This window comes from Ochotona curzoniae, unplaced genomic scaffold (assembly GCF_017591425.1).
Source record: "Ochotona curzoniae isolate NIBS_2020 unplaced genomic scaffold, NIBS_Ocur_1.0 contig_430, whole genome shotgun sequence".
Taxonomy (NCBI): domain Eukaryota; kingdom Metazoa; phylum Chordata; class Mammalia; order Lagomorpha; family Ochotonidae; genus Ochotona; species Ochotona curzoniae.
The window spans coordinates 22,051,723-22,078,661 of record NW_024466219.1 but is presented as its reverse complement, the minus strand read 5'-3'; the positions used below and the strand labels follow the sequence as shown (position 1 = coordinate 22,078,661).

General features: G+C 52.2%; 1 protein-coding gene across 1 annotated transcript in view; it reads right to left on the bottom strand.

Moving 5' to 3' along the window:
* Window positions 1–6,001: 6,001 nt before the first annotated feature.
* Window positions 6,002–26,939, bottom strand: part of SMYD2 (SET and MYND domain containing 2) — a 45,524-nt gene continuing 24,586 nt past the window's right edge. Inside the window, exons 3-12 of the mRNA XM_040985673.1 lie at window positions 22,917–23,027; window positions 20,612–20,672; window positions 19,800–19,924; window positions 16,391–16,458; window positions 13,959–14,061; window positions 11,885–11,995; window positions 11,241–11,361; window positions 10,255–10,429; window positions 8,175–8,283; window positions 6,002–6,393 (exon numbers count right to left, since the gene is read on the bottom strand). Of these exons, the coding sequence (XP_040841607.1) occupies window positions 6,313–6,393; window positions 8,175–8,283; window positions 10,255–10,429; window positions 11,241–11,361; window positions 11,885–11,995; window positions 13,959–14,061; window positions 16,391–16,458; window positions 19,800–19,924; window positions 20,612–20,672; window positions 22,917–23,027 (1,065 nt within the window). The 3' untranslated portion in view covers window positions 6,002–6,312. The remainder of the gene's footprint in view (window positions 6,394–8,174; window positions 8,284–10,254; window positions 10,430–11,240; window positions 11,362–11,884; window positions 11,996–13,958; window positions 14,062–16,390; window positions 16,459–19,799; window positions 19,925–20,611; window positions 20,673–22,916; window positions 23,028–26,939) is intronic.

The window sequence follows — 26,939 nt, the reverse complement described above, 5'->3', positions numbered from 1 at the left end:
CTGTAGCTGCTCCCCTTTCTTGATGTGTTAGCTGAGTTTGTTGCATTGATCTGTATTAGCTGATCTCAGCCGAACATGGCAAATGAGTCCCAGATGTGTCCTCTTTCAAAAGGCAGACTGTAACTCTGGTGTGTGGTTCCTGCTCTCCTCTCTCCTTTCAGTGGTGTGAGTGTGGAATGGAAGAGCTGGCATCCCACAAAGGACTGGACTGCCTCATTGGAATCAGTTCCACCATGGTCCGTAGAGTGGGAATCAAGGCTGACACAGAGCCAAGTGGATGTCAGCCAGGATGAGGATGTGCACTTTGGGATCATTGCCTGGGCTTGCTGCTCGACAGCACAGCCCTGCGTCACCGTTGTGGCCACCTTTTGTGGGATGCCAGCTCTTCCGTTCCACACTGAGGTCGCAGGTAAGAGGGTGCAAGCCTCGTGAGCAGAGGGCCGTGCACACCTGCGTGGCTCCCGGAGCTCGTACCCTCTTACTTGCGACCTCACTCTCCTTTCCAGCAAGTCGTGTCCATGCAGGGGAGAATGTGAGCACAGCAGCTGAGCTTGTCTCGGGTGAGGGCTGGCTGGGAATGCCTTCTCCTGTTACCGTCTCCATTCCGAGACGCCCTCGCTCGCTTAGGGCTCTGCTGGCCTTCCGGTCTTTTGTGTTTTCTCACTTCCTACTTTTTTTTTGTTTGGCTGTTGAGCAACCAACCTTAGAAGAGTTAAATCTGGTCATGGAGAATTCATTATCTCAGAGCTCTCCAGTATATGTAATTAGGGAACCTCATTTTTAAGCTTGTATGATCTCAAGGCATAGGATCTAGCAAATGATAATTCAAATGGGAGCAGCTAAAAAATAGCCCTACCCAGGAATCTCCCTCCTTTGTCCTTTACTCTCGTGGTCTTAGGAATTGTCCCTCGTGCAGGCGTGGAAGACAGACATGGTCCTATTTAAAAGGTTGCAGTTGTCCTTGTATTAATTTCAAGATGAACTTGTATAGGTTCATGTGGCTACACTTGGCATAACGATCAGACTAATTTGTTTCTCACTTTTGCTTGGGTCCTGCTTCAGGCATCTCTGCACTGGCTGGCCAGCCTGGTGAGACAGCTCCCAGGCTGCCCAGGCACTGGGGATGGATTTGCTTTTAGTGAGGAGGGGAGAAAACCGTGACCCACCGTCCCATCTCTATGTAGGTGACATCCTTCCTTCCCAGCTGCAGACTCTAGGTACCATCCCATCAGATAGAATTTTCTAGAGGGAAGCTGAGAATATGGGATCGGGATCTTCCTGTGCCTTGGGGTGGAACCTTTCGCTGAAATCTCAGGAATGCTGCCCTGAGTTCCACGAGGGTGGCTCTCGGAGCAGGAGGGCCTGGTGCTCTCTGCCTTTCTCAGGGGCCTCCTCCCTCACTGCGGACCAAGGTGTTAGCTAATAAACACTCATGGCCATGAACTGCAAGCTTTTAACTCAAAGCTGCTTCCCCTGAGAGCTTGAATATTGTAACATTTTACTGCAATTTCTTTGAGGTTCTTGCCATTATTTGGAATTCCAGACATCCATTAGCCTCATGGTTTGAGATAGTGAGGTCACTGCTCCCCAGGATGATTTCCTGTGTGCGTCCTTTGTGGCTTCAGCAGGCACTCCCCTGCTTAGGGATAGTAACAAGGAAAAAGAGGTTTACATATGCAGGTGACTATTCATTGTATTACCTAGTGACTTGGGTTACAGCAGGAACAGCTTCATCTAGTTTGTCTCACTGGACTCTTGTTCTACAGTATTTTGATGCTTTCCTTGGTCTGTGCTTTGTAAAATGTTGTGAATTTGGTATCATTCGAAACAAGTGCTATTTAATAGGTTTCCTCTGGAAATGATGTACAGATAGGTCGCCAACTTAGAAAACAGGTGCCCTTAAAATTCTGGGGTCAGCCCACAGAAGCCTGCTGCCTTCCGGCACAGCTGAGGTGTAGCACTGTGTTGGCTTTTGTGGGTGGACCAGAAAGCGTTAACCTGCACCTCTTCTGCTGTTGCTGCAAGAAATGCATTCCAGGTTGGAAGTTGGAATCCTGAGAACAGACTTGTTCTCGTGGTGGCCACTAGCTACTTTGCAAGATGGAAACTGGATCTCTTTACCACCAGACTACTGTTATAGCAGGGCAGAGGGCTGAAAAGTTGAAGGACATTCCCTACATGGGGACTCTGGTATAGGTTTCCTATTAATTTTATGTTAAAAGCCTTAAGTAAATCTATGCATGCTATTCTATGTGCTATTTTATATCAGTAAATAAGCTTAAGCTTGCCAGTTTTATACGTAACGGAAAGATGTGTAAAACTGACTTTGACAGTATTTTTTGCACTGTTTCTGTTTTTATAAAGTTGTATTTAGATACTGATTCTAGTTGATGTTCTTCTCACTGTTCATGCTGTAAAATTTTTCATATGTGCCTTTACAAATGTGAGACCTTTAACCTTTTTGTAAGAGATATCTATTGATTTCCATATGCAATAAACCTTTTTGTTTTTCAGAGAAAACAGTTAAGTTGAAATTTTCAGTACTAAGTATGTTTACATTAGTTGAAAGCACCTGTATCTCTTTACTGCTAGGATTATTTTTATAAGTTAGAATGTCTGGAAAGTCTGCCTTCTTGGGCCTCTTCCTTACTAAAGGTTTAGGTGTGGCTTTCCCAAATTCATCAGTGTTAGAGTCACTAAGCAAGTAGAATCGGTGAGTCTCTCGGTACACAGCAGTAAGCTGCATTTAACTCCATCTTCTCCCTCTGCCAGTGTCATTTACTCAGAGAGCAAACTGTTGATATGAAAGAGGCAGGCACCAGGCTGCTATTGGAAAACCCAAAGTCTTGTTCCTGGGCTTTCAGCTTCCTGATGGCTCAGTTTATTTGTAGGTTGCAAGGTTGCTGCCTCTCCAGATTTCCAGCCAACAGCTTCTACAAGACGTGCAGGGTAAGCTCCCCGGATGATGAGGGAGTCTTCCAGAGGGTGTGGCAAATGGATATTTTCAAAATACTCGGTGTATTTTTTAAAAATTGCAGAAGTCTTCAGTTCCATTTCCAAAAACTTTCTGATGCCCCTCACATCTTTGATAGGTCAAAGGGCCGTGTCACAATTGGAGCCAGTAACCAGTCCACAACCGCTCTTCACTCTACAGAGAGCCATCGGAGGGCCCAGTCTGTTTCATATCATGAAATGAGAATCGTTGAAGACTCTTGGGGTGAAATGGATGACAGCTCCATTAAGCATTTATGTCTGTGTGATGACTGTGGCATCAAAATCATTACAATTATTTAAAGAAAAGCTAAAAAGTGTTTAAAAGATGGTCATAGGTGAACTAGAAAAGTCAGAATGGCAGAAAAGGTAAACTAATTAATTAACTAATATTCAGGTGCTGAGTAAATAGACCAGGCTTATTTTCTTTGGTTGATTAAAAAAAAAAGTACAGCCCTCACAACTTAGAAGTTCAAAGAATGTGACTACTATTAGACCAGTTGTCTCCAACTGGACTGTTAGCAGAGCTGGGGAAGAAAATTTATGAAAAGGTCTGTCCAGAATACAAAAATTGTAACAAACACTGTATACAAATTTGTGATAAAATGACAAAAACAGAATCAAGCTATTTGTGATTCTGTTTTCCTCAAGAACAACAGATTGACAAAAGCAGATTTACAGTTAAGAAAGACAATGTGGAGAGTTCCCTGGGGTTGGCTTGTGGCACAGTGGAGCAAACCAGTGCCTGCAGCGGTGGCATCTCTGGCATCACAGCTGCCTCTCTGCTGACCCAGCCCCCTGCCAGTGTGCCTGGGAAGGCAGCTGAAGGTGGCTCAAGCCCTTGGGTCCCTGCCGCTCCTACGGGAGCCCCTAGTGAAGCTGCAGTCTCCTGACTTCAGCCTAGATGAGCTCCAGTGTTGTGGCCATCTCAGGAGTGAATCAACCACTAGAAAAGTGCTTGCTGTTTCTCTTCTCTACCTTTCAAATAAGTAATTCTTAAATACATATATATTTGGCATATGAATTAAGAAGAACGTGTGTATCTTATAGAAATATGACAACTATTTTTGAAGCCAAGTTTAGACAAATTGAGAAGCTCCCCAGATCCCCACACACATCTGCTGTGAGAACTGGTGTGAAGAGCTGGGTCATGAGTATTAATTCATAGTAGAAATGCACTAATTCCTGGAATTAGAAGCAGAGTCTGAACTTGATCTCAGGGGCTTCCATGTGGAAAGTCCCAGTGGACAAGCCCAACACCCATACCTGGAGTAGTTTTTTCAAGGAAATATGGTCATGTTTATTTTTTAAAGTTCTCCCACTATTTGATCTTGACTTATACTTTGACAGGCTAACACTGACTGAGCAGTTTGTTAGTTAAAGTTCTATTTTTTCTAGTAGCAAATAGGGAGGGGCGAGCCAAACGTCCATGTGATTGTCATGGCTCAGTGAAGGAATGCCTCTGCTTTCAGTGGGATGTTCTGCCTGTAAAACAATGAGGCAGATCTAAGTACTGAAGTGAAGAGTGCGTGTTAAGTCCGAGCAGTGGGTTAGTCATGTGTCAGTCCCATTCTACCTCTGCTGTGCAGCTCACATGGATCCATCCTATAGGCATGGAGAAAGGTGTGCCCATGGACCAGGCTGGGCACATGCTGCCTCTGTGGGCAGGGACTGGTGGTTTCTATGGGATGAGTTTACTGGGAAAACACAGCTTCCATGAATTTTATAAAGCCAGTAGAAGGTCCAGCATGGTAGCCTAGCAGCTAATGTCCTCGCCTAGCACACGCTGGGATCCCATATGGGCACCAGTTCTAATCCTGGTGGTCCTGCTTCCCATCCAGCTCCCTGCTTGTGGCCTGGGAAAGGAGTCAAGGATGGCCCAAAACCTTGAGACCCTCTACCAATGTGGGAGACCCAGAAGGGGCTCTGGGATCCTGGCTTCAGTTAGGCTCAGCTCAGACCATTGCAGCCACTTGGGGAATCACTGGATAGAAGATCTTCCTACCCTGTATACTTGACTTTTCAATCAAAATAAAATAAATCTTAAAATAGAAACAGTGGGCTAGGCTTATGGTCAGTTTACAGAATATGGAAGAAATTTGTTCTCTTAAAACACTCAGCTCCTCTGACCTGGGACCACTCGTTTACTTTTATGTACTCTGAGCTATGCCAAGGGGCTTACACATGGTAGGTGACCAACACTCGGCTTGTGCATAGGACCTGAGAACAGAATGCATTCAAGCTGTTGAGTCCCACTGTGCAGCCAACTGTGAGAGGTAGGGGTCTGTGTGTGTGTCTGCAGATGAGGGGTGGGACATCTACCCTTAGAGCCATTCGACCCATGTGCAGCCCAGGACCAGGGAAGGCGGTACAGTGTCAGCTGCAGCCAGCTTGCCTGACATGCACAGGGACCTCTCAGCACGCCACAGGGCGCTTTCCTAAGGGACACATTCCTTACCTGGGTGTGCAGCCACTGCCAGCAAGCCAGCCCTCGGCTCTCTGCTGCCTGGGCTGAACGGCCACTGAAAACTGCCTTCCAGCTATCTTGTGGTTGGAGACCACTGTGTTTGCGCACAACACAGGGTTGGTAAGGAAAGAACATGTTTCCTTCCCAAGCTTACCCTGGAATCTTTCCAAAAATAGAGAAGAGTACAGTGCAGAGCAGGCAGGGGGTGCATGATGGAAAGTCTGCTTTCCGACGCCCGGGGGAGAGCCGAGATGGTGAGCCTGTGCCAGGCAGTGCTCTACACTGGAGGGCAGACGGAGCAGAGGCCGGCACCTCCCCACCCGCACTCTCTTCTTTCACTCTTGCTATCTTCTCTTGTCCCGTTCCCCCCGTCCCCCGTACGTGTCATCCCAGGAAAGAGTGCCCAAATCAAGATGCCTGCCAGCCCTAGTGGTGGGGAGAAGTTTTGGGCTCACAAGGTTACAGAGAACACACGTCACTTCAAGACTGGGCTCCCACCACCACATGCACACAAGAAAACACAAACCACCTAAACCCATTCTCTTCCTTCTCTCTCCTCCATAGGATTTATTCAGAACATTACAGTAGGGATAAAGGGGAAGATAGTTGACATTTTTTTTTACAGTATTATAATATGCAAAATCATGCTGCTCGCTCTCTCAGGAAAAGAAACATTCAAAACTAGTTTGCTGTGTAGACAAAGGCCGGTCTGGAGGGGTGGCGTGTGCAAAGTTGCAGAGCAGAGAGGTGCTGTCATCGCAGCGGGGTCACGGTGCAGGAGTGATGGGCTAGATTGGAGATGAGCCCTCTGAGGTCTCGGGACTGAGCACATGGGGAGATCAGGCACCACAGTCTCACTGGCTTCCCAGCTCCTGTTTGATCTCAGAGATGTATGGGTGATCTTTGCCGTGAGCTACTTCCATGATTGCAATGGCCTAGTGAGAGAAAGACACGGAAGGCGTGAATGTAGAGGGCCCAGGGCACCCAGACCTCCACCAGGGTGGACCGGGGCTCCAGCCAGGCTCCTCCGTTTGAAGGCACGGGTGGGAATGGGCTTTCGCAGCCCGTGTGCTCCTTGCAGAGCCAAGGAGCTGAGGTTGTCTGATCACCAGCTAGCCACCCGGGCCCTCCCACCAAGGAAAACATGCTGGAGCACTGATGTGCCGAAACTGACTTCACAAGTTCTTTTGCCACAGTATTCTGGCTACTGGAGCCCACAGCGCTTTAGAGACCCAGGGGTTGGGCGATGCTCAGGCAGAAAAGCAGGAGGTGCTGGCAAGAGGGTGGACAAGATGGACTTGTCAAACCCACCTGGACTTCGATGGCCTGTAAGATGTCCCTCACATCTTCCCTTCTGGTAGTTTTTACACACACACACCCCTAAGAACGGGTGGTTTCAAGGGATGCTGGGGATCAAATGTTGGGTATGGTTTCTTTACAGTGAGATGACAACAGTATCCTGTGACTCCAGCATTTGCTGTGTGACCTCAGGCCATTTACCTAACCACTCTGGATTTTTCCCCTACACAGGAATAACAGCTCCTTCTCAGAACACTGTCTGGCATGGAAGGAAGCTACCTGTCAAATGCAATTTTTGGGGCTGTTTGTTGTCTGGTCTCCAACCTTGTTACTCCCAAATGGGAAAATCAGAATGATTCCCACACGCAGGAGACTCCGGCTAGCCCTGACCTGACGAGGCCTTCTTTGCAATTACGCTTCGACAGGAAGCGGGCTGATGCACAGGGCATGGCCACAGCCGTCACCTGTTCTGGATACCTTCCCTGCCCTGTGCTGTCCCCTCCAGGCTCGCTCCTTGCTCAGGTCTGCTCCAGCCCTGCAGCTGTGACCTGCTGGGCTGAGTTCCCCTCACTCTGTGCGGGAGACAAACCCCTAGCTGGAAAAAAAAATCCAGCATCACGTTCAGCTCTCATGGTCAGCCTGGCTGGACCCTGGATGTGGGTCCCTGCTCCCACCTCCCCACATAGTCCCTGGGGAAGCTCTGCAGAACGTGCAGGATTTGGCCAACATTTAAACACGGACTCCCCCTAGGAATGAATCGATGGGCCGCCTCTCAAAGGACACGGTCCTTATAGGAGCTGTGCACCCACACAAACAGCAAGGACCCAGCTCATACCTGGAGCACGGTGACTGGCAAACACTGAAGGCAGGCTGCCCAGAAGCCCCCACCCTCCTGCCAGTCACACTCCATTCAGTGGCACTCCCAACTTTCAGCTCAAAAGACCGCCAAGGAGCCAGGCCGCTCACCTGAGGCTCTCAGTGTGACAGGTACTCGATGGACAGTGTAGATGCAAGCCCTGACACTGAACAAGCCCATTCCCGACTCCAAATAGCCTGGTGCATGATTCTGCAAACTCCTGAGGACCATGTCCTCATTCTGGTCCCCTGGCCTGCCTCTGCCTTCATCCCTAGCTGACCAAGGGGACAGCAACAGCCGCTGCTCCCAGGCCTCAGGCTGAACATGTGGCTGCAACTAGCCCCACCTACTCTGCCTAGATGAGGGTGGCCTGGGTGCAGGTGGAGGCGAGGCTCAGCCGCCCCACTCCCACAAGAGGGAGCCCACCCCAACCCAGGAGTGTTCCTGGGGCAGCAAGGCGGGTCAAGGGCTGCTCTCCTCCATGCTGCTGCCCTCCAGCCAGGCTAGGTGTGAGGTGTGCCCAGGCCACCCGGCCCCTGCCATCCAGGATCCTGGACCTACCTTCTTCAGGGCTTTCTCCCCAGCAGCTTTGTTTTCCAAGCCCATGTAGAGTCTGCCCAGCTTCAGCCACATGGAGGCCACATTGAGCGAGTACAGAGGATAATACTTGCTGGAAGGAGAGAACAGAGGCCACCTCATCAGGGGTTGCTGAACTCAGCTGAGCATAGCGTGGTGGGCAGCCGGGCTCTTCCAGACCCACAGGTGCCAGGGGTGAGCATGCACAGGCCCACAGCCCCCACTTTGCTTCAACCCACTCTGCAAATGGCCTGGGAAAGCTGCAGAAGGCGGCCTGAGTGCATGCATTCTGCCACCCACATGGGCAACCTAGATGAAGCGCTTGGCTCCTGGGGTCGGTCAGGCTCAGCCCTGGCTTTGCAGTCGTTTGGAGAGTGAGCCAGTCAATGGGTAAGTCTCTTTCCACCCAGTACCCTCCCACCCCCACTCAAATTCGGAAATAAGCTTTTGTATTTTAAAGCCCTATTCATGGGAGCAACAAATTGGCCCATCAGTTCACACGAGGAGGCTTGCATGTTTCCACACAGATTGCCACCATGCAGTAAGAACCCAGTTTCCTGTCGCATCCCATGCTGTTTAGCAAGACAGCAAGCTGCCCCGAGCTGGGGGATGCTCCTTCCTCCTAGAGGTTGCTGTCTACACACTGTAGTCCTCTGAGTGTTTCTAGGTTAGAAGGAGCTGGGGAGACAACATCCTCCACCCCAACGCGGGCTCACTCCTCCAAGGTCAGGCAATGTCAGGGCTGCGCTGAGGCCAAAGCCGGAGCCAAGAACAACTCCCACTTGGCTGGAGGGAGCCCAATTCTTTGAGCCATCAACACTGCTCCCCAGGGTCTGCGTGGGTGGAAGGCTGGAGTCCAGAGCTGCAGCGGGGCGCTGGAACCAGGTATTCCAGTGTAAGGCACAGCTGTCTCACTGCCAAGCCAAGTGCCTGCCGCCTCTGTCCACAACTGAAGGTGGACGTGGAAAGTGTCACAGAGCACCGAGTCCCAGAGACAAGAAGGGACTGTGAACCAGTGGTTCACACACAGGCTTGTCGGCCTCACCTGGGCCATGCTTAGTCTGCTCCTAACACTATCGGGTCCGTGGGCAGGGGCCAGCACGCTGCTTGGAGGGAGCCCTGGGCCCAGCAGCCCCTGGAAGGCCAGTGCTGCTCCCCCCAGACAGGCCACTAAAGCTGAGGGAAGGCACAGCACAGCAAAGCCTGCAGAGCATTCACCGCACAGCGATGCAGATCACCCAGGGGCAGGCGTGTGACCAGAGGACTCCCTAACCCATTGGAGGAGCAGGGGATGGGCTATGATTGGAGACCTAACAAGTTCTGTCTCCAAGAGCAGTGTTCAGGAGCCATCCTCCCCTTGGGCTCCCCCTGCTGGTTGATCAGGGCACAGCAGGGTAAGGAGGTAGAAACCTGCATCAGGCACCGGGTACAGGGAGCCCTGCCCGGTGCTGGGAGGGGGGACTTCTGAAACTCAAGAACACAGGCATGTCTCAGTCTAACGGTCACAGAGTCCGGTCACTTGGTCTCGGGCTGACTCTGTATATGTCCCCAGGGACTTGACCCAATCATCCCAGCAACCAAATGAATAGTCAGAGGGACGACAAAGTGGTGACTTTTCCGTCACCCACTTCTCAGGCAAGACACCGCCCTGTGGCTAATACCCACTGTTACTAGCACCAAGAGCCTTAGCCGTTTAACTCAAATCTTATGATGCTAAATAACTGCAGCCAGCTCACTGGCCCCAGTGGGAAAAGAGGAGCCCAAGAATGGGATGGTGTGAATGACATGAGTGATGCTGGGAAGGCAACCGAGATGCTGCTGGCTGGCTCGGAGCTGCCACTCAGGCCGAGGAAGTGGGCAGAAGAGCAGTGCCCGGACGGCTTCGTGACACCAGCTTGGGTAAAGGACCTGGGAAGGAACCTGCCCCAGCACCCCATCCTCAACTGTGACCTGCCTCCCCGCACGAGTCTCCTTGGGGTGAAAGCGGACAGCCTAGGCTGCGGGTGCAGAGACGTGCTGGGGGGCAGGCAGTCCATGCTCGGTGGGCAATGGCCGTGGCGGTCACCTGTAGGGCCTGATGATTTTCTGTCCGTACCGCAGGGCTCCTTCCCAGTCCTGCATGAAGAGGCACACGCCCATGGCCTGGTACATCATGTGCAGCATGTACACGTTACTGTCCCCAAACACTGAGCCCATCTTCTCCTGGCTGAGCTCGCAGATCTCCAGCAGCTCTGCAGGGGGTGCTGAGGAGTCAAGGAAACCAGTGACTGGCTGGGAGACCCCTGCCGTCCCCCCACCGCCCCTCTCCTTTCCCTGAGAGAGCCAATCACAGAAAGCCAAGAGAAAGGGGACGGGGCTCTCCCTCGCCCCCCCATTGCCCCCAACACACACACAGGGAACCTGAGGGCCTCAACTGCCAAACAAAACTCCAGGCATTTCTGCCACAGTAGCGCTGCAGACTCTTGGGTCTGAACATGAGCCAGGCTCCTTGGGATCCCAAATCCTCGGCCTCTTTGTGAAACGCCAAGCCTTGCTTGCCAGCCCACACACCCCAGTGTGTCGGCTCCCGGAAGCTGTGCACGGCACAGGGCGGGAACGTGGTGCCTTTCTCTGACTTGAAGCTCCCCGCTCCAGAGTACAAACCAGACAGACCCCTTGCCAAGCTCCCAGAGGTTAAGGACGTGCGTGCGGGCGGGCGGTCAGCAGGGCTGGGCACAAGCCCAGATCTGTCCAATCCCACAGGCATGTGACTGGGTCCGTGACAGCCCGTGCCCTCGCCTGCCTGGTGGGAATGACAGCAGTCCCTGCCCAGGGACCTGGAGGGGCCGGCTGAGATGGACAGTGCCCTAGGTGCCACACCTCCCCCAAGCAGAATGCGCCCCCCTCAAGGGCCTTCAAGACTACCCGTGTCCCATGCTTCTCTCACACCATACAGTGCTGACAGGCACCCCGCACCCTCACCAAGAGCCCCCACACCCACCCTCCTGCTCTCCTGTCCCCTCCCCCTACGTCACAGCCTTGACCCCGGGGCGGCTGCAGTCACAAGGATATATTTGTAGTGCTTGGCCCTCCGGAACTCCTCTATGACGTTACGTGCGTATCGGACCATGTCCCGGATGGCTTCTGCCTTTGGTGGGTCATTCAGCTTCCGGATTTCCACCTTGGCCTTGTCCTGTGGGCGGAAATGTCCACAAGGGGCAGGTGTTATGGCCTAGGCACCAGCACACAGAGGCTTGCAAACACAGAGACCTCACCACCATGCTCATCTTGGAAGGAAGGACACGCAGGCCTCGTCTACCATGAGCAGTGGGCTCCCGGGCCCGTGTGTCGCAGGCCACCAATGACAGACACTGCGGTGGGGACTGCTGGGGGCATCCCATGTCTTGGGGGCCAGGAACAAAGGCTCGAAACCAGTCAGCCAGTCTGCCGCTCTCTCCCATGCCCCTCTTGCAGGCAGTCATCTGGTACAGCCCTCCCTCCCTCTCTCCTGCGGACAGGGTGAGAGCCTGCATCAGCTTAGAGCAGCAGGTCTGAACAGAGACCCTGCCGAACGACTCCCCATTGTCTTTGGGAGGCGGATTTCAGAGGTCACTGCTACCATGGAGGACATGTGCCCACGAGCCGGGGGCTCTTTGGGCAGACAGACCCTGAGCCCGGAGGGCAGCTGGGCACTCCGGCTCTACCAGCCAACTCACCTTATCTTTGGTGGTGCACTCCAGGCACTCGCAAGTGAAGAAGTAGGAATCTCTTAGCCGCTCGTTCCTGTCCTCTGTCGGATACAGCAGATCGATGTAGCTGGTGAAAACCTAAGGCGTCCAGGAAGGGGCAGCTTCAGTGCACTGGCAGGCAGCTCGGCCCCCTTGCTGGGGGCACTGCAGTCCCCCGGCTGTGCAGCCCCCCGAGGCACCTTCCCTTGCGGGGGACCCAGACTGGACCGCCTGGGAGAATCCCTGGAGAACTGAAAGGATGGCTCTAAAAGGGGGCTTATGCTAGGACTCTCAACAGGTAACACTGCATGGGCCAGGGGACTCATCCTCGACGGGGCCTGCCATGCCTCTGCTTGTCACCTCAGGGATGGCCTGTCCCCCTCAGGGCTGGGAGGGCACAGGAGCCGCAGGAGTCCATCCAGCTGAGTCTGCCTGTTTCCTGGCACCATCTGGAACCTGGGACCAGCAGCTAAGGGTGGGTCCACGAGTAGGCACTAGGAGACAGAGCTGCAAGGACAGGCCATGCAGCTGCTCTGCTCAGGGCAGTTCCTGATCCTGCTGGACCCAACCACCTGCAGCTGCCCCCTGCGGCTCTGCAGCTTCCTGTCCTTGCTGGTAACAGGGTCTGAAACTAAGATGTGGAACTCAGGCAGCCAGCACCTGAGATGCGCCCCCCGTCACACACACACAAATGGGCAAACGTCTGCCAGCCCTGGTGTATTTCACACTACTGCTGGGCATGCCAGTGACCTTGGGCACTGCCAGACATTAGGTTTGGCACTGCTAGGGCAGCTCTACTCTGCCCAGTCCAAAGCGCACGATGGGAGTCTTTCTCACACCTTGCAAGGGGCTCCTTCCCTTCAGAAAGGCGAACCCCAAAGCACTGACTGTAGATCTGTGACAGCACAGGGCAGACAGAAACAGCAGCTGGCCTGGCCCAGATTTCCCTTTTAAATGACAGATGGACACAGTGCAATAAACACAAGATGCCAGAAGATGGCGACAAAGGCCACTCCAGTGTCACTGCTCAGGCTGAGCTGCAGGAGGGGAGAGCGGGCTCCTCTCCTGTAGGCTCCCAGAACTGGAGCCCAAGAACAACCTCCCCACTGAGGAAACCCAGACACCCAGCCCACGTGAGATTCCCTCATCCTGTGGGGATTTACATTTAGCGGGGCTCCCGTCCCAGTGCACCGGGATGTTAGCAGCTTCCAGAGAAACCATTCTTCATTAAAGGCACTGATCGCTGTGTGAGTTACTGACTGAGCTGAGACGTGTTGATGACAACCCTTAAACATCCATGGGACTTGCCCAGGCATCCACTTGGGAATGCAGTGCAGGTGTGCCCAGCACTGGGCAGGCCGGGCAGGCACCAAGGGGACGGATGCCTGGTTTTCCGCATCTTTGCGGGTCCCAAGAGGGAGATAAGATCTCTTTACCATAGACTGCTTCTGCTTCCCTCCCCAGCAGTGCACACAACTAGTGACCTGAATTATATTCCTAAACGGTGACCTCAAACCCGAAGCTCTGACCGGGCACAGGCTGGGCAGTGTGCTCCCTTTGGGTAACCGCAGTCCTCTGGCAGTGAGCGAGAAGGAACAGGCGAGGTCCCTCCCTCCCTCCCCGACCCCGATCAACAGGGCAGCTCAAGCTCTCTGAGTGGCAGTCAGAGAAACACAGACTCAAGAGAATCAAGCCACAACAAGAGTCCACACCAGCAGGCACCTTTCTCCAACACTACTGGTTGAAGGAAAAAAAAAAAACTTACATATACTCACACACACACACACACACGCAAATTTAGTTAGCTTATTTCTCCTGTTTCTTAAGCAAAAGACGAGAATGATGCCCAGCATGCAGAAGCCCCGGACACAGGACTGTCCACCATGGCTCGTGAATCTGATCGCTCACATCCGCCCCCACCCCCACCCTGCTCCCCTGCAGACGGACAGAACGTGACTGCTGAAATCACTCATGGCTGGCACCAGAGGTGACAAGTGACACTGCCTGGGTCACTTGCTCAACGGCAGCGCCCGTCCCAGCCCTGCATGGCCAACGGACTCACCTCCTCACCGGGGCTGATTTGCTGCACAGCTCTGACTTCCGCCAGGGTCCCCTTGTAGGTCACAATGACATTGGGGCAACAACTATGGTTCATCAAGGCGACACTATGGATCAGAGGAGAAATCCCAGTCTTCTGAATACGGCACACACATCGGGGGTGGGGTGAGGAGGGGGCACGGCTCTCCACTTTACATGACAGGACTCAGTCATCCTCTGGCGTTCCATGAAAGCTCAGAGCTGGCATCCCGTGCCCGGGGGTCCTGCAGGCACTCAGAGTAACAGCCAAACTAACTCTACTGGAAAGCACCTTCTGCAGTTCAGAATGGAGCTAACTACACAACAGAAAGCTAGTGCTACAACTAACTATGCCCTCTAGGAATTCAGGAACCAAACCCTAAAGCCCCTCCCTCGTCTGCGGCTCCTCCCTGGGACACTGCTCAGTGGGTAGGCTGGGAGATGCCACCTGCCCCCGGCGATCCCCCCAGCCCCGGAGAAGCCAGGCTGAGTCTCTCTGCATCTCAGTTTCCTCATCTAGAAGTCAGCAGGACTGCTCCTACTGCACTGTCTGCTTTTTGGAAACAACGAGGAGGAGGGAGAGAGGACGTGGGGAGCAAGGGCGCAAGGAAAAGAGAGGAAGAGGGAAAGAGGTTTTGCCCATGTGAGGTGCTTTGAGCTTTCCTGTTACATCAAGGTCAAAGTTCTGAGAACAGAAATTTCTAAACTACAGGGGGAAAGTGCTTGATCTCTGAAAATGTTGCCTTTGAAATCATAAGACTAAGATGATTTCAGCCTAAAAGGGACTCCCTCTCCCCACCCCCACCCTAATTAAAACTGCTTAGAAACGGTTTCAAGTTCATTTGGGTACTTGTGTCCCTAGGCATAACGGCTATGCTGACCAGAGTCACCTATCCCACCCTTCAGAGACCACAGCCACTCCTGGGCGCACCCTGAGAATACAACAAGGGAATGGGGGCTGTGGAGACTGCAGAGGATAAGGTGCAGGGTGGGCCGTGGCCCTCACCACCTCCTGGGGGCTGCAGGTCTGTGGATGGCCTCGTGCCCGAGAAGGGCAGGCAGCAACTCCCCTGGACCCCAGAGATACCTCCATTCTGCACCTCAGCCCACCTGGCGACCCAGGGAGGGATGTGCAGTCAGGTATACTGAGGCACACTGGAAGGGTGGCTGCATGGGAAGGAAAAGCAGATCCCAGGACTGCCTCACAAAAGTACTGAGTTGGTCCTTCCAGAACAGACTCTAAGGCTGAGACCCCAGAACAACAGGAGTGCTTGGGGTCAGCTCACTCTGGCCACCTTGGAGAGGAGTGACCACAGGCACAGACACCGTGGGGCCCGCCAGGCCTGAAGCTGCAGGCACGGGCCTTTGTCAGGCGGCTCAAGGACTCGCTTCCCCTCTCCTCCTCCCGAGGGCTGAGGCTGAAAAAGCCTCTCCCAAAGCAGCAACATCTTCCTTCTCCAACCGGAGCTCTAACTGCAGGTGATGCTGCACTGGCACTGGGGACAGGGAACTCGTATGGGTCAGTGTTTCTATCTCTGGTCCAAGGGCTTTTGTGACAGTCACTCACCAGGCAGGGACCTGCACCTGCAGCTCCTCCCTGTGACCCACAGCACATACACACACGTATGCCTGGATAGCAGGTGTCCAGGGGAGTCAGCAGTGCGCGGCCTGCCTTTGGGAGGAACCGCTCTACACTGCAGACTGGGTGGGCTGGTGGAGGCAGCCCAGTGTCCAGGCTTCCCACCATGCAGTGAGGCTCAACTTCAGAGGAGAGCCATTCGAGGCAAGCTGCTGGGGTCAGACCCACCAAGGCCTCCACTGGCGTACTGCCTAGTCTTCCTTGCATTACCTGGGTATTCCATAACTATTGAGAAAGATCCACCAGTTCTCTGAACTGTTCCTTTGGGTCATTACTTTAGCAAATCCTGCCCCCACTCTAAGCCCATTTCTGAACCAGTATCTTCCCTAAAGGGAAGATGGAGAAGTAGCTCAGCCACATGAGCCTATGGCCGGTTCTTGTCTGGCAATTAATACATTCACTCTGAGCATAAGAAACTCAGAGTGCCACAACCATGGTGATGCAGAAAGCAAACTCCTCAGCAGGACCCCGGCTGTGCCTTCTGCACACTGGAAAACGTTCCCGAATAGCAGCTCAGCCTGGCAGGACTTAACAAGGAAGTCCTCTTAACTACTGCCTTCAGAGCCTGAAGTGTAGGGGAGATATTTTGAAATCTGGCAGATTAAAAGGCTGTCTTAATTCCCTCAGAGAGTCACATCTGCCACATGCAGTTAGCCGAGTTATATTAAAAAGAAATCAAAGAAAAAAAAGAAGAAAAACCAAACAAACCATGAAAGAAAGAAAATCAAATTAGTGTTAAACAAGTACAAAGAAGAGAAATGAAGTGAAGCTCAGCCTACTCGGGGAATATCGCGGATCCCAAGTGAGAAAGTTCTTCATCTTCGATGGTGAAGCCGTTACAGTTAACCTGCGGTCAGAGGGGGAAGACAGGGTCAGAGAGCTATAGCTTCTCTCTGCTTTAACTTTGACCTTTAACAAATTAACTAGCAAGAACCACTCGGGTGGTCTGACAAGCTCCCTTTTGCCCAGAGTATCCTTTGTGCAAACAATTCACTCATCAGCCCCACAGACAGACAAACCCAGGCAGAGCTGTTGGCAGAGGCGCCTGTTGGTGCAGCCAGTCGACCTGCTTCCCAGTTTTGCCCCAGATCCCAGGGCTCCGGGGACTTGTGTTAGCGAGCTGGAATCTGACCTGGTTACCCACAGCTGTATGGTGTGATCTGGGGCCCACTGCCGAGTCCTTTCATCCTCAAAATAAATAAATAAAATGAAAATGAAAATAAGAATAAAAAATTAATCCAATGCTTCTGTCAAGGGGAGTGGTCACTGTGTAAGTCCTTACCTGTCTGACCTGACTGCTGTCCTTCTCTGCGGCTCAGGGACTAGAGACACGGCAGGGCACGGAAACGCCAGCCTTCCTGGCAGCCAAATGGATGGCAGGCTCCTTTCTCATCCTTGCTAAGCAGCATGGCACTGAATACCTAAGGCAAACCTCGTCCCCGGGGAGCATCAGCTTAGAGGGCGCAGGCTCAAAGCCGGGACCAACTATGCCAGCAGTTCTCAAACTTCACTCTTCGTCCATGTTTCCTGACAGACAACAAGGTCAAAACCAGAGTCCCCGGGGAAGCAGAGAGGCATGCTGGGAGGGGGTTCAGACAAGTCACTCCCGCGCCACAGTCTGCTTTCTGCCAAGACTAATGGCTCTGACTGAATGCCAACATGGCAATTTCATCTCAAAATGAAAGGCCGAGGGCAAAGGCGCTCACATAGGTGACAAGGGCCAGGGTGGGTTTGCCTGGCTGGACTGACCATTCAACACTGAACAAGGAAAACGTGAGGGTACGGAGGGTGAGAGCGAGGCGCAGCCTTTAAAGCACTCAGAGGTTGGGCATTTTCCAGTGGAAGCCTTAGTGATCTAGTATAGAGTATAGTGTCCACTGCATAGACCTGGCCAATTCAGCCTTCGGACGCTATCCCATCACCCTCAGCAGGTGGCCGTGAACCAACGGGGCAGGTGCAGCATCAGGGCTTTCATTCACACGGCACAAGGCACTGCAGCATGAACTCTGGTGTGTTCTGCATTGAACGCTGTAGATGACTCTCCGGCTGGACACTAACGCAGACCCTCCCGCCCCCTGGGCCCTCGGATGCTTGGTGCTCGTGCCAGACAACAGATGCCTGCAGGAAGGAGGCGAGGAATCAGCAAGCTTGCAGGACTGCGCTCTGGACAGACGGCACCTGAGCGCTCCAGGGGCTGAGTGCCTGGCTCCGCAGTGCTCTCCTCTGCAGCAAGCCCAGCGGGGCCAGTCTGTGACTGCGGCATCCTTCAGGCTCCAGTGTGCCAGCACAGCCAGTCCTTGTCCCACCCAGCCCCCACTGCCACTGCCTTTACCGCGTATTTCTTCATAAGCTGAGTGTCACTTACTATCCCTTTTGGGGAGTGGTGATGGGGTTGGAGCCAAACTGCACAGCAATTTCCCTGCCAGCCTTCTCTCCCTTCTGCAAATCTCCCCAGGGGATGAGAAGGGAACTCGCACATTAAGAAAGATGTATGGGCTAGAGTCCTTTCTTTTTCCTTCCTAAGTCAAATCAGGCGTAAGTGCCTTGTTAGAGCTATTCTCACAATTAGCATTTAGACTAGTTTAGGCTGCACACCAAAAATATACTTTGTAGCCACACACATCTTCCCAGAAATTACAGCACACCTCCATGCTGGTGGCACAGTCACCTTAGGCTGCCAGCTGCAGCAGGGCCATGAAGGAGGGTAGGGGACAGAGTGTGGGGCAGGTGCAGCGGACACGAGGTTGGGGGTGGCAGAGCAGGATGCCGGAGGCAGGGGGCTGGAGCTGCAGCTCTCACTGCACTCCAGACTTTACTGGGGATGTTCAGTGCCCCGTTCTGCTTGCTTTTAACCTTGCTGCTCTTTGTAGCATTTTTTTTAAAGTTTCATGTGCTTAATGTAGAAAATCCAGAAAAATCACTCAGTGGGAAAAAAGCAAAATGGTCTACAGCTCCAAACACAATCCACTGTGAACTCTATTCCATCATTTCTCAAAAATGTACAAGTATTTTCATATTCAGCATGTGTTTTTTGGTTTGTTTTCGCATCTTGGTTTTGTAATTAGTAAGATAACAGATCACCCTCTTCCCACACTTTTGGACAGGCCCCTTAGTCTGGCACCGAATGGCCATGTTATCATTCATCTCACCACACCCTGGCTGCTGGCCCTGACATGATCTCTTCCCCCCCGCCTTTTTCCAGCCCCCTTCCTCTCTTTGTCCTCTGACCTTTTTGGTTTTTTTTAAGATTTATTTATTTTTATTGCAAAGTCAGAGATATACAGAGAGGAGGAGGAGAGACAGAGAGGAAGATCTTCCGTCCGATGCTTCACTCCCCAAGTGACCACAATGGCTGGTGCTGTGCCAATCTGGAGCCAGGAGCCAGGAACTTCTTCCTCCAGGTCTCCCACACTGGTGCAGGGTCCCAAGGCTTTGGGCTGCCCTTGACTGCTTTCCCAGGCTACAAGCAGGGAGCTGGATGGGAAGCGGATCAGCCAGAACACAAACCAGTGCCCATATGGGATCCCGGTGCGTTCAAGGCTAGGACATTAGCCAATAGGCCATGCCACCAAGCCCTGTCCTCTGACCTTTAAAGGAAGCCTACCATAGGGTAGCTTGCCTGTTCCTTTCTGCACATAATCACTGATGCTTCTGCCTGGAGATGGGATCGTGAGGTCAAAGGGCACAAAGGTGACATTAATTCTAAGACAAAGCATGTCAGGATCCTCCCGAGTTCTGTGGGTTCTGGCGGGAAGGGAGTGGCTGTATGTCCCTGGAACAGTATCTAGGCCTTTTCTCCCACTGAAGTTCACCTGAGCCAGATGCTCAGCTTACTGAGGAGCATATGTGGGTGTGGATGGGCAGAAACCTGGCTGAGCACCTCAGGTCAGGGAGAGTGGTCCTGGAACTGACCAGCTTGTGTCAAGCAGTGTCAAGCAGTGACCAGCTTGACACGTTCAGGTCACCCTGCAAGGTGGTGAAGACAGTGGGCCCAGGGCCCCGTCTTCCAGTATGAGGGGCTTCAGAAAACTCACAGAAAGTCTGTATGATGAAAGCACTCTGTGTGGGTTTCAAAAAAAAAAATGTGTGCCCCAAAGTACACCTATCTTGTCATTCATTTCCATGCAGACCTGCGGCAGCACCGTCAGGAGCTTGCCCGTGGAGTGCAGCGGGAGAAGGGCTCCTCACCTGGGCGAACAGCACCACAAGGCTGCTGCGGTCGGGGAGCTCAAGGTGCTTGGAGTAGAAGTGATGCAGAGCGGAGATGTCGCTCTGAATCAGGTCCTTCTTCTCATTGTCCAGCTTATCCAGATCTGCGGATACACGACGTGTTATCACGAGGAGGAAGACCCTGCGTTTTATAGCTCCACCCTCTTCTTACCATACCTCGTATGGAGAAAAGGGGAGAATACAAAAGCCAACATGCTGAGTCCCAGAAAACTCAATGAAGTCCTTTTCTTTCTCCTCTTTGGAGAAGACCCTCAGTCTGTGAAATACCTGCTGGCCATTTACAGGGAGGTGGACCATGAGTGCAGCTAACTTGGTCAACCAGCCTCAGCCTCATGGGGGCCCTCACCCCTGGAATCTGTGACTGGCCCTGGCACGAGCACTGTGGTCAAGCCATTGGACAGCCCCTGAGATAACGAATTTTAGCTAAGGGCATCAGCTCTCTACAGGACTGTAATTCAGCCAAGACCCAAAGCCATGCAGTATTCCAGGAGAGCCAGCGGGAGATGGCTTGGGATGCAGTCATCCCTTTAGTCTGCTCCTAGCTGCCCCTACTTATTTCCTGATGATCCTTGGCAACTCGGAAAGACAGAAGCTGCTGCTGCTTCTTTTTTCAAACAGTCAAGTCAAAATAATTGCTAACAGTTTTTCATGATCACCCCTGCTCCTGCAAGCACAGGCCCCTCCTTCCTAGGGTCCATTCAGCCACCCCACCCATGCCACCTCTGATTCGGGGCTGACACAGCCAGACGGCCAGGTGTGCACTGACTTACGGGATTCAAACTCCTCCACGGCCAGCAACTTCTCAGACGGTGTTCTCTCCGGGTGGCTTTTCTAGAAATTGGGACGTGGGTAGTCAGCGACAGACTTGAATGTGCAATGTGCAACGCCAGCCAGGACCTGTCACTTTTACATGAGCATTGAAAAGGGAACCACGATTCTCGAGGAAGCCTTGAGAGCGATTGGCCTGAGTGCTCTGGGTGTTGGTGCCATACACGGGGTCACCCCCTGGGGGGATGCTCTCTGGGAAATGCCCACCTCCTCCCAGGCACCTGAGAAGCTGTGTACACAGTAGGCTCACAAGCACTGCTTATGGGGAAGAGCATGGCCAAAAAAACCAACGTTTTCTTTTTCTTTTTCAGGGCTCTTACTTTAAAAAGGACCAAGTCTACAGACAAATCATCCTATTTATTATTTCTTGCTCTTAAAAAGGAACAAAATCACCCCCCCAACCCATTTTACACTTTCTTTAAGCATAAGCTAAAATGATCTGGAATTCTGTGTTTCAAAAAGAACACTTTTTGGGTTGTGTCTGTTAGGACAGATTCACTTGAAACGCGTGGCTGCCTTTGTTCTGGACACCCCGAGAGGCGCTAACAATAGTAAACCTGCTAGGCTTTGAGCACATGAATAAACTTGGTGTTGACAAGAGTTCAAACGCGCAGCTCAGGAGCTGGCCTGAGGCCTCGTCTTTGTAATCTAGCTATTCAATTTGGGGATACAGGTGGTCTAGCTGGGCTCTCACCTCCCTAGTGAACATGTCAGGCTTCCCCTCGGAAGTGGGGTAGCCGGTCTCCCCTAATCCTTTGCAGGCTACTAGAATACCAATGGTCTGATTTTTTTAATCATCAAGTCCTGGAGAGATAAAAAGATGGTCAGGTAACTTTTCATTTTGCAGACTATTAGTAGTAGCAGTAATTACAATCTAAGTTGAACGAAACTCGCATAAACTCATCGGGCCATTCAGCCTGCCCACCTGGTGCCAAAACATCTCAGTGGTTCTTTTTTGGGAGCAGAAATCTTCCATTCACCGGATGTACGTCTCTAAGATTAGTAAGTCACCTCACCCAGGGAGAGCTTTTCATTCAAGAAAGCGCCCCAGCTTCTTCTAAATTCTTCCCACAGCCACAGAAGCAGCCCTCAGGAAGTCAGTAGGAGGGGAGAGTCGTCTTCAGGCTGGGCTCTGAAATCCTCCCAAATGCAGAGATTGCTGCTGATCTAACTCAGCCCCATCCGTCTCCCCTGCAGCCCGCTACCCTGTGTGTACCTGAAGATGACCATTTCTGAGAACCCCAAAGTGAACTCCCCCTGGGACCATAACCCTGACTCCCCAGCCTCATCCCCAGGGTGCTTCTGAGTGGCTCTGAGCTGGCCAAGGGGTGTCTGGGCAGGCAACTGACCCAGGCCGAGCAGAGCTGGATGATGACCTCAGGGCTGGGGAATGTTCTCGTCCTATTTACTGCAGCCAGGGATCCTACCTTGGCCCGGACACAGATCTATGCTAACCATTGGAATCTCACTTGGCTGAGAACAGAGAGAGACCATGCTGAAGGAGCGAGGGGATGGGCAGGTTTGTGTAGGCTGTGGATTAGTCAGGGCACAGAAGAGGCCTTGCCCCCTGCTTCTCTGCCAACAGGGCAAGGCAAGACCCCCGTGGTACACACTGCTCCTCAGCTCCGTGCTGCCCCTTCGGGAAGTCAAGCACAAATCCCACAGCGTCTCCCTCTCCTCTGCAGATCACATCTGGTGGCTGTCTAGTCTGCCCCATGGCGATGTTGTTCTTTCCTTCTGCTCCCTTTTAATCCTCCTCCGCCCATCCTCTCCTTGCCTCAGCTGCTGCCTCGCAGTGCCTTCTCTTCCTGGCATTTGCCACCTCCTTGCCTGCACAGACACGAGGAAGAGAGTAAGAGGCCAGAGGAAGGCAGCCGTGGCACAGGATGGTGACCAAGCTGCACACTCCCAGCCAGACAGGCAGCACGGCAAGAGCTCAAAGCTCCTTGGGTCAGTTTGGTTTCTCACGAAGCTTTGATGATCTTCAGCCAGGTCTTTCATGCCACGGATCGCCATGGTTTCCCACGTGAGCCTGGCCTAGAGTATGCTGCAGCCTCATGTCACAGAGGGGCACAATGAATCAGCTGCCTGGAGCACTGTTTTCCCCCTGTCCATATGGCTCCGACAGGAAGCGAAGACCAAGAATGTCAGACAAAAGACAGTCACCATGGGTCAACTATTTGCCTTCCTGACCTTGGAAGAAAGAAACAAAATAAAAAGCACCTGACCATGGCCTCGCTTTCTCACCTGTTTGGCCAGAATCCTGGCTGTCAGCCTTACGGTCTCAGAGGGATTCCAGTTTTCCCCAAAAACCACCATGGAAGAACACTCGAGCTTGTGCATGGGCCAGTCTTCTTTCTGGGAACATTGAAAACAATTACCTAAGATACACACACACACACACACACACACACACCCCAACTTTCCATCATTTGCCTAAGTTGTCAACTGCAGAGGCGAGGGTCCTGGGATCTAGCCCCCATTCTGGCTCTGCTCTCCCATGGTTCTGTTCTGGATCTGTCCTCATGCCGGGGCAAACAGCACCTCCTACAGGTGAGTTAGGGAACACACACACAAGTGCACGCTTTGCCAAGGGCCATCAGGAGGCCTAGAAGGGCAACTATCAGTAACATGTGGGAACAAGATATTCAAAGACTCAATGAACAACAGAACCTGTATTCCTCCTTTCCCATGTTTCGAGGTTCGTGTGTCCCATGTGGAGAGGGAAGGACACAAATTCACTGAGGGGGAAGAGAGGCACAGGCAGTGCGAGGTGAAATGGGACAGTAGGGAGAGCAGCAGCAAGTGTAGAGGAGTTTTAGAGGCCCAAAGGAAAAAAGTAGTTTGAGTTCTAGGGAGTAAATGGTGAGATGAAGGCTGGTGACAGGTGGCATGTGAGGTGCTGAGAAGCGATCTGGCAGCAGTATGGTCATCGCTGACTGATGAGAACCAGCTTTGGCAGAGCCAAAGTTAGAGGCTGTTGAGAACAGAGAGCAGACACGAGACCTGGGAGGAACAAGAGAGGGCAGAGAGGGAGAGGACTGAGTGCAGGCGGGCACACGTACACATGTGCTCCAGCATAGGGACATGGGGCCTCATCCTGTTCTGCCCGCAGTCTTCCCCGGCTCCAACGACAGAATCATCCTGGCACAGCTCCTCCAGCAGCTGCCCTCCAGCAACTCTCAGAGGACCTCTAGGTTCTGGGCTCTTCTCCCCAGCCCTCCTTCCTAGCATGCTGCAGCCCTGCCCTCTCTGACCATGCTCATTGCCCCTGCACCATGGACCAAGCTCAACGGAGCAGCCAAGGATCCTGTTAAGCAATATAGTCATCAGGCCAGTCCTCAGTTCAGAACCATCTAATGGCAACGGGTGAGGTCTTAGGGAGAGCCTGCGAGGCCCCGCATGCCTGGCACTCCCCTTCCATTGTTCTAACCCTCTTGTCTCTCCTCCGTGGGCCACAGCAGTGTCCTGGACACTGGATACACCCAGCCATGCTCTACCTCTTGCACTTGCTGCTGTCACCTGGCTAGCACAGAACTCCCAAGTGGCTCCCATCCTTCTTCCTCTCTCTGCCCAGCTCCAGTGCCACCATCTCAGGATCCCTGCCCATCATCATCTGGTCAAAAACACCACTTCCTTCACCACTCTCCCATGTCTTGCTTTCTGCATTTTCTCCTGACTCACTGCTGAAAAGGGTACACATTTATCAATTGGGTGGCTTAGGATCTGTCTCCCTTCAATAAAAACCAGAACCCAGAACCTCTATCTGTGCCTGACACCTCACCTAGGCATCAGATGAGGTTGCTGAGCAAAAGATGTCACACTGTTTCTTCCTCCCACCCTGACCCCGCGAAGGTGGAACTCAATGTCACTTTACGATCTATGTAGTAACTCAGCGCAGCCCCTGGCTTTCTAGGGCTGTGCCATGAAAGAGCTCCACAGAGTTAAATAATGCTGTGCTGAATATAACTAAGGGCAGGGAGAGAAAAAAACGACCAGATATGCCCAAGAGGGAAGAGGCTCTGGTTTTAGCCAAGGCCTAAAATGAGCATGGAGTGCTGATGCAGGAATGGAAACAAAATGGGTGGGTCCAGATTCCTGCAGCCCCCACAGTGCCCACAAACCCCACGCATCCCTGTGGAGGCAAGAGGAAAATACAAACAGGGCAGCTGGGACCCCAGGAGCTCTATGAGTCATCTGACTTCAGACTCTGTGTCCTTGATGGACGTTTAGGCTGCTGCTCATCTCAGCTGTGGGTGAGTGCTTCACTGCTGAGAGCAACAGTGGGCTCCAGGGAGAAGGAACTTAAACATTAATGCATCGCAATACAACTCGCTGTGTATGAACACAATCAATTTATTGTGGCAACTAACTGGAAATCTTTTTGCATAAATTCTGAAAAGTTTAATACATGAATCAGAGTAATGAGAGATGAATAACTGTTACTGATAATTAAAAAGTTCTAACAATATGCTGTAATACAAGTTATTTAAAACCTAAAAAAGAAACTCATGTCTTTGTGTTTTCATCAGAGACTTGAAAGATGCATCCCTGTAAATCTGCCTTTGGGGCTTGGAAAGAAGTCAAAATAGATTTTGGAGAATGCCACTGGATTTTCATGAGTGTGTGCACCAACAGCCGTAGTTTCAGCTGCTATTGAAGAGGTGTTCTCTCTCCTGGAACATCTCTGCACAGTGTTTGACAACTGGTTTTCAACAACTGACTTAGTGACAGCCTTATTCTCCTCATGTGATCGTGAGCACCACCAGACGGTGGCACCCCCGATCGCTTGGTTTGTTTGGGCTGCTCCAACTGGGAAGCTACAAGATGACAGAAATTTATCTGCCGTAATTCCAGCAGCTGAGAAGTCCCAGTCCAAGTCAATGTCGGATTCGGTGTGTGGCCAATAAGTAACACATCATATTGGCAATTAGACACAAATGTCCTCAGAGGGAAGGGAACCCAACCGCCAGGTAGTTGCTGGGAGAATGGTGGCCTGCCACCACACCAGGGGCATGCCAGTGTGGGCCACTCTGGTTCCACTCTACAGCCAGGCAGGCCTCTTACACCCTGCGGTGCCCACCTTCTGAGCTGTAAATAATATGATCCTTAAGTCACTTTACAGGTCCAGAGCTCGCAGTCTGAGATTTTACACCTCCTGATCAGCACTGATTGGATGCAAAGAGCCATGGCAACAGTGAATGTGGCACTTCCCAAAAGTGACAGCATTTGTTTGTCTTATTTTTCTATTGAGTGTCAGTTTTTTTTTTAAGATTTATTTGTTTTTATTGGAAAGGCAGATAAACAGAGAGAAGACGGAGAGAAGAAGATCTTCCGTCTAATGATTCACTCCCCAAATGACCACAATGGCTGGAGCTGAACCAATCTGAAGTCAGGAGCCAGGAGCCAGAAGCCTCTTCCGGGTCTCCCACATGGGTACAGGGTACCAAAGATTTGGGCCATCCTTGACTGCTTTCCCAGGCCACAAGCAAGGAGCTGGATGGGAAGCGGGGCCGCCAGGATTAGAACCGGCACCCATATTAGATCCCAGCATGTTCCAAGGTGAGGATGTTAGCCGTTACGCTATGGCACCAGGCCCAGTTGTCAGTTCTAATATCAGTTCAATTTTCTTTGAATTTTTTTTTTATACTTATTGGAAAGCCAGACCCACTGAGAGAAGGAGAGACACAGAAAGAAAGACTTTTCATCCTTTGGTTCATTCCCCAAATGGCTGCAACAGCTGGAGCTGAACAGACTTGAAGCCAGAAGCCAGGAGCCTCCTTCTGATCTCCCACGAGGGTGCAGGGTCCCAAGGCTTTCGGGCCATCCTCTACTGCTTTCCCGGGCCGCAAGCAGGGAGCTGGATGGGAAGTACCTCAGCCAGGACATAAACCAGTACCCATATGGAATGTTGGCACTTGAAAGTGGAGGCTTAGCGAATTGAGCCATTGTGCTGGCCCCAACATTTGGTGTTTCTATTTGCCTTGTGGAACTTTCCAAAGTGTGTGCTGTGTGCATGTCACATGAGCTTTCTTGTGAAGAAATGTTTTAGGATTTCTGACGCCCACGTCCATCATCTCTGACAGCAGAAGGAATCAGCTGGATGCTACCCTGCTGAGTCAGCACCACTGGGTGTGTGCTTTGTTTTTGTTGAGTAAGAGTGAACGTGCACTGGACCATTCACACAGTTCCAGGGATGCCGCTGCTGACCATCTATGGGAAAAGAGGGTCCCAGATTTAAGATGTGCTTTCCAAGGCTGGGCTGGAGAG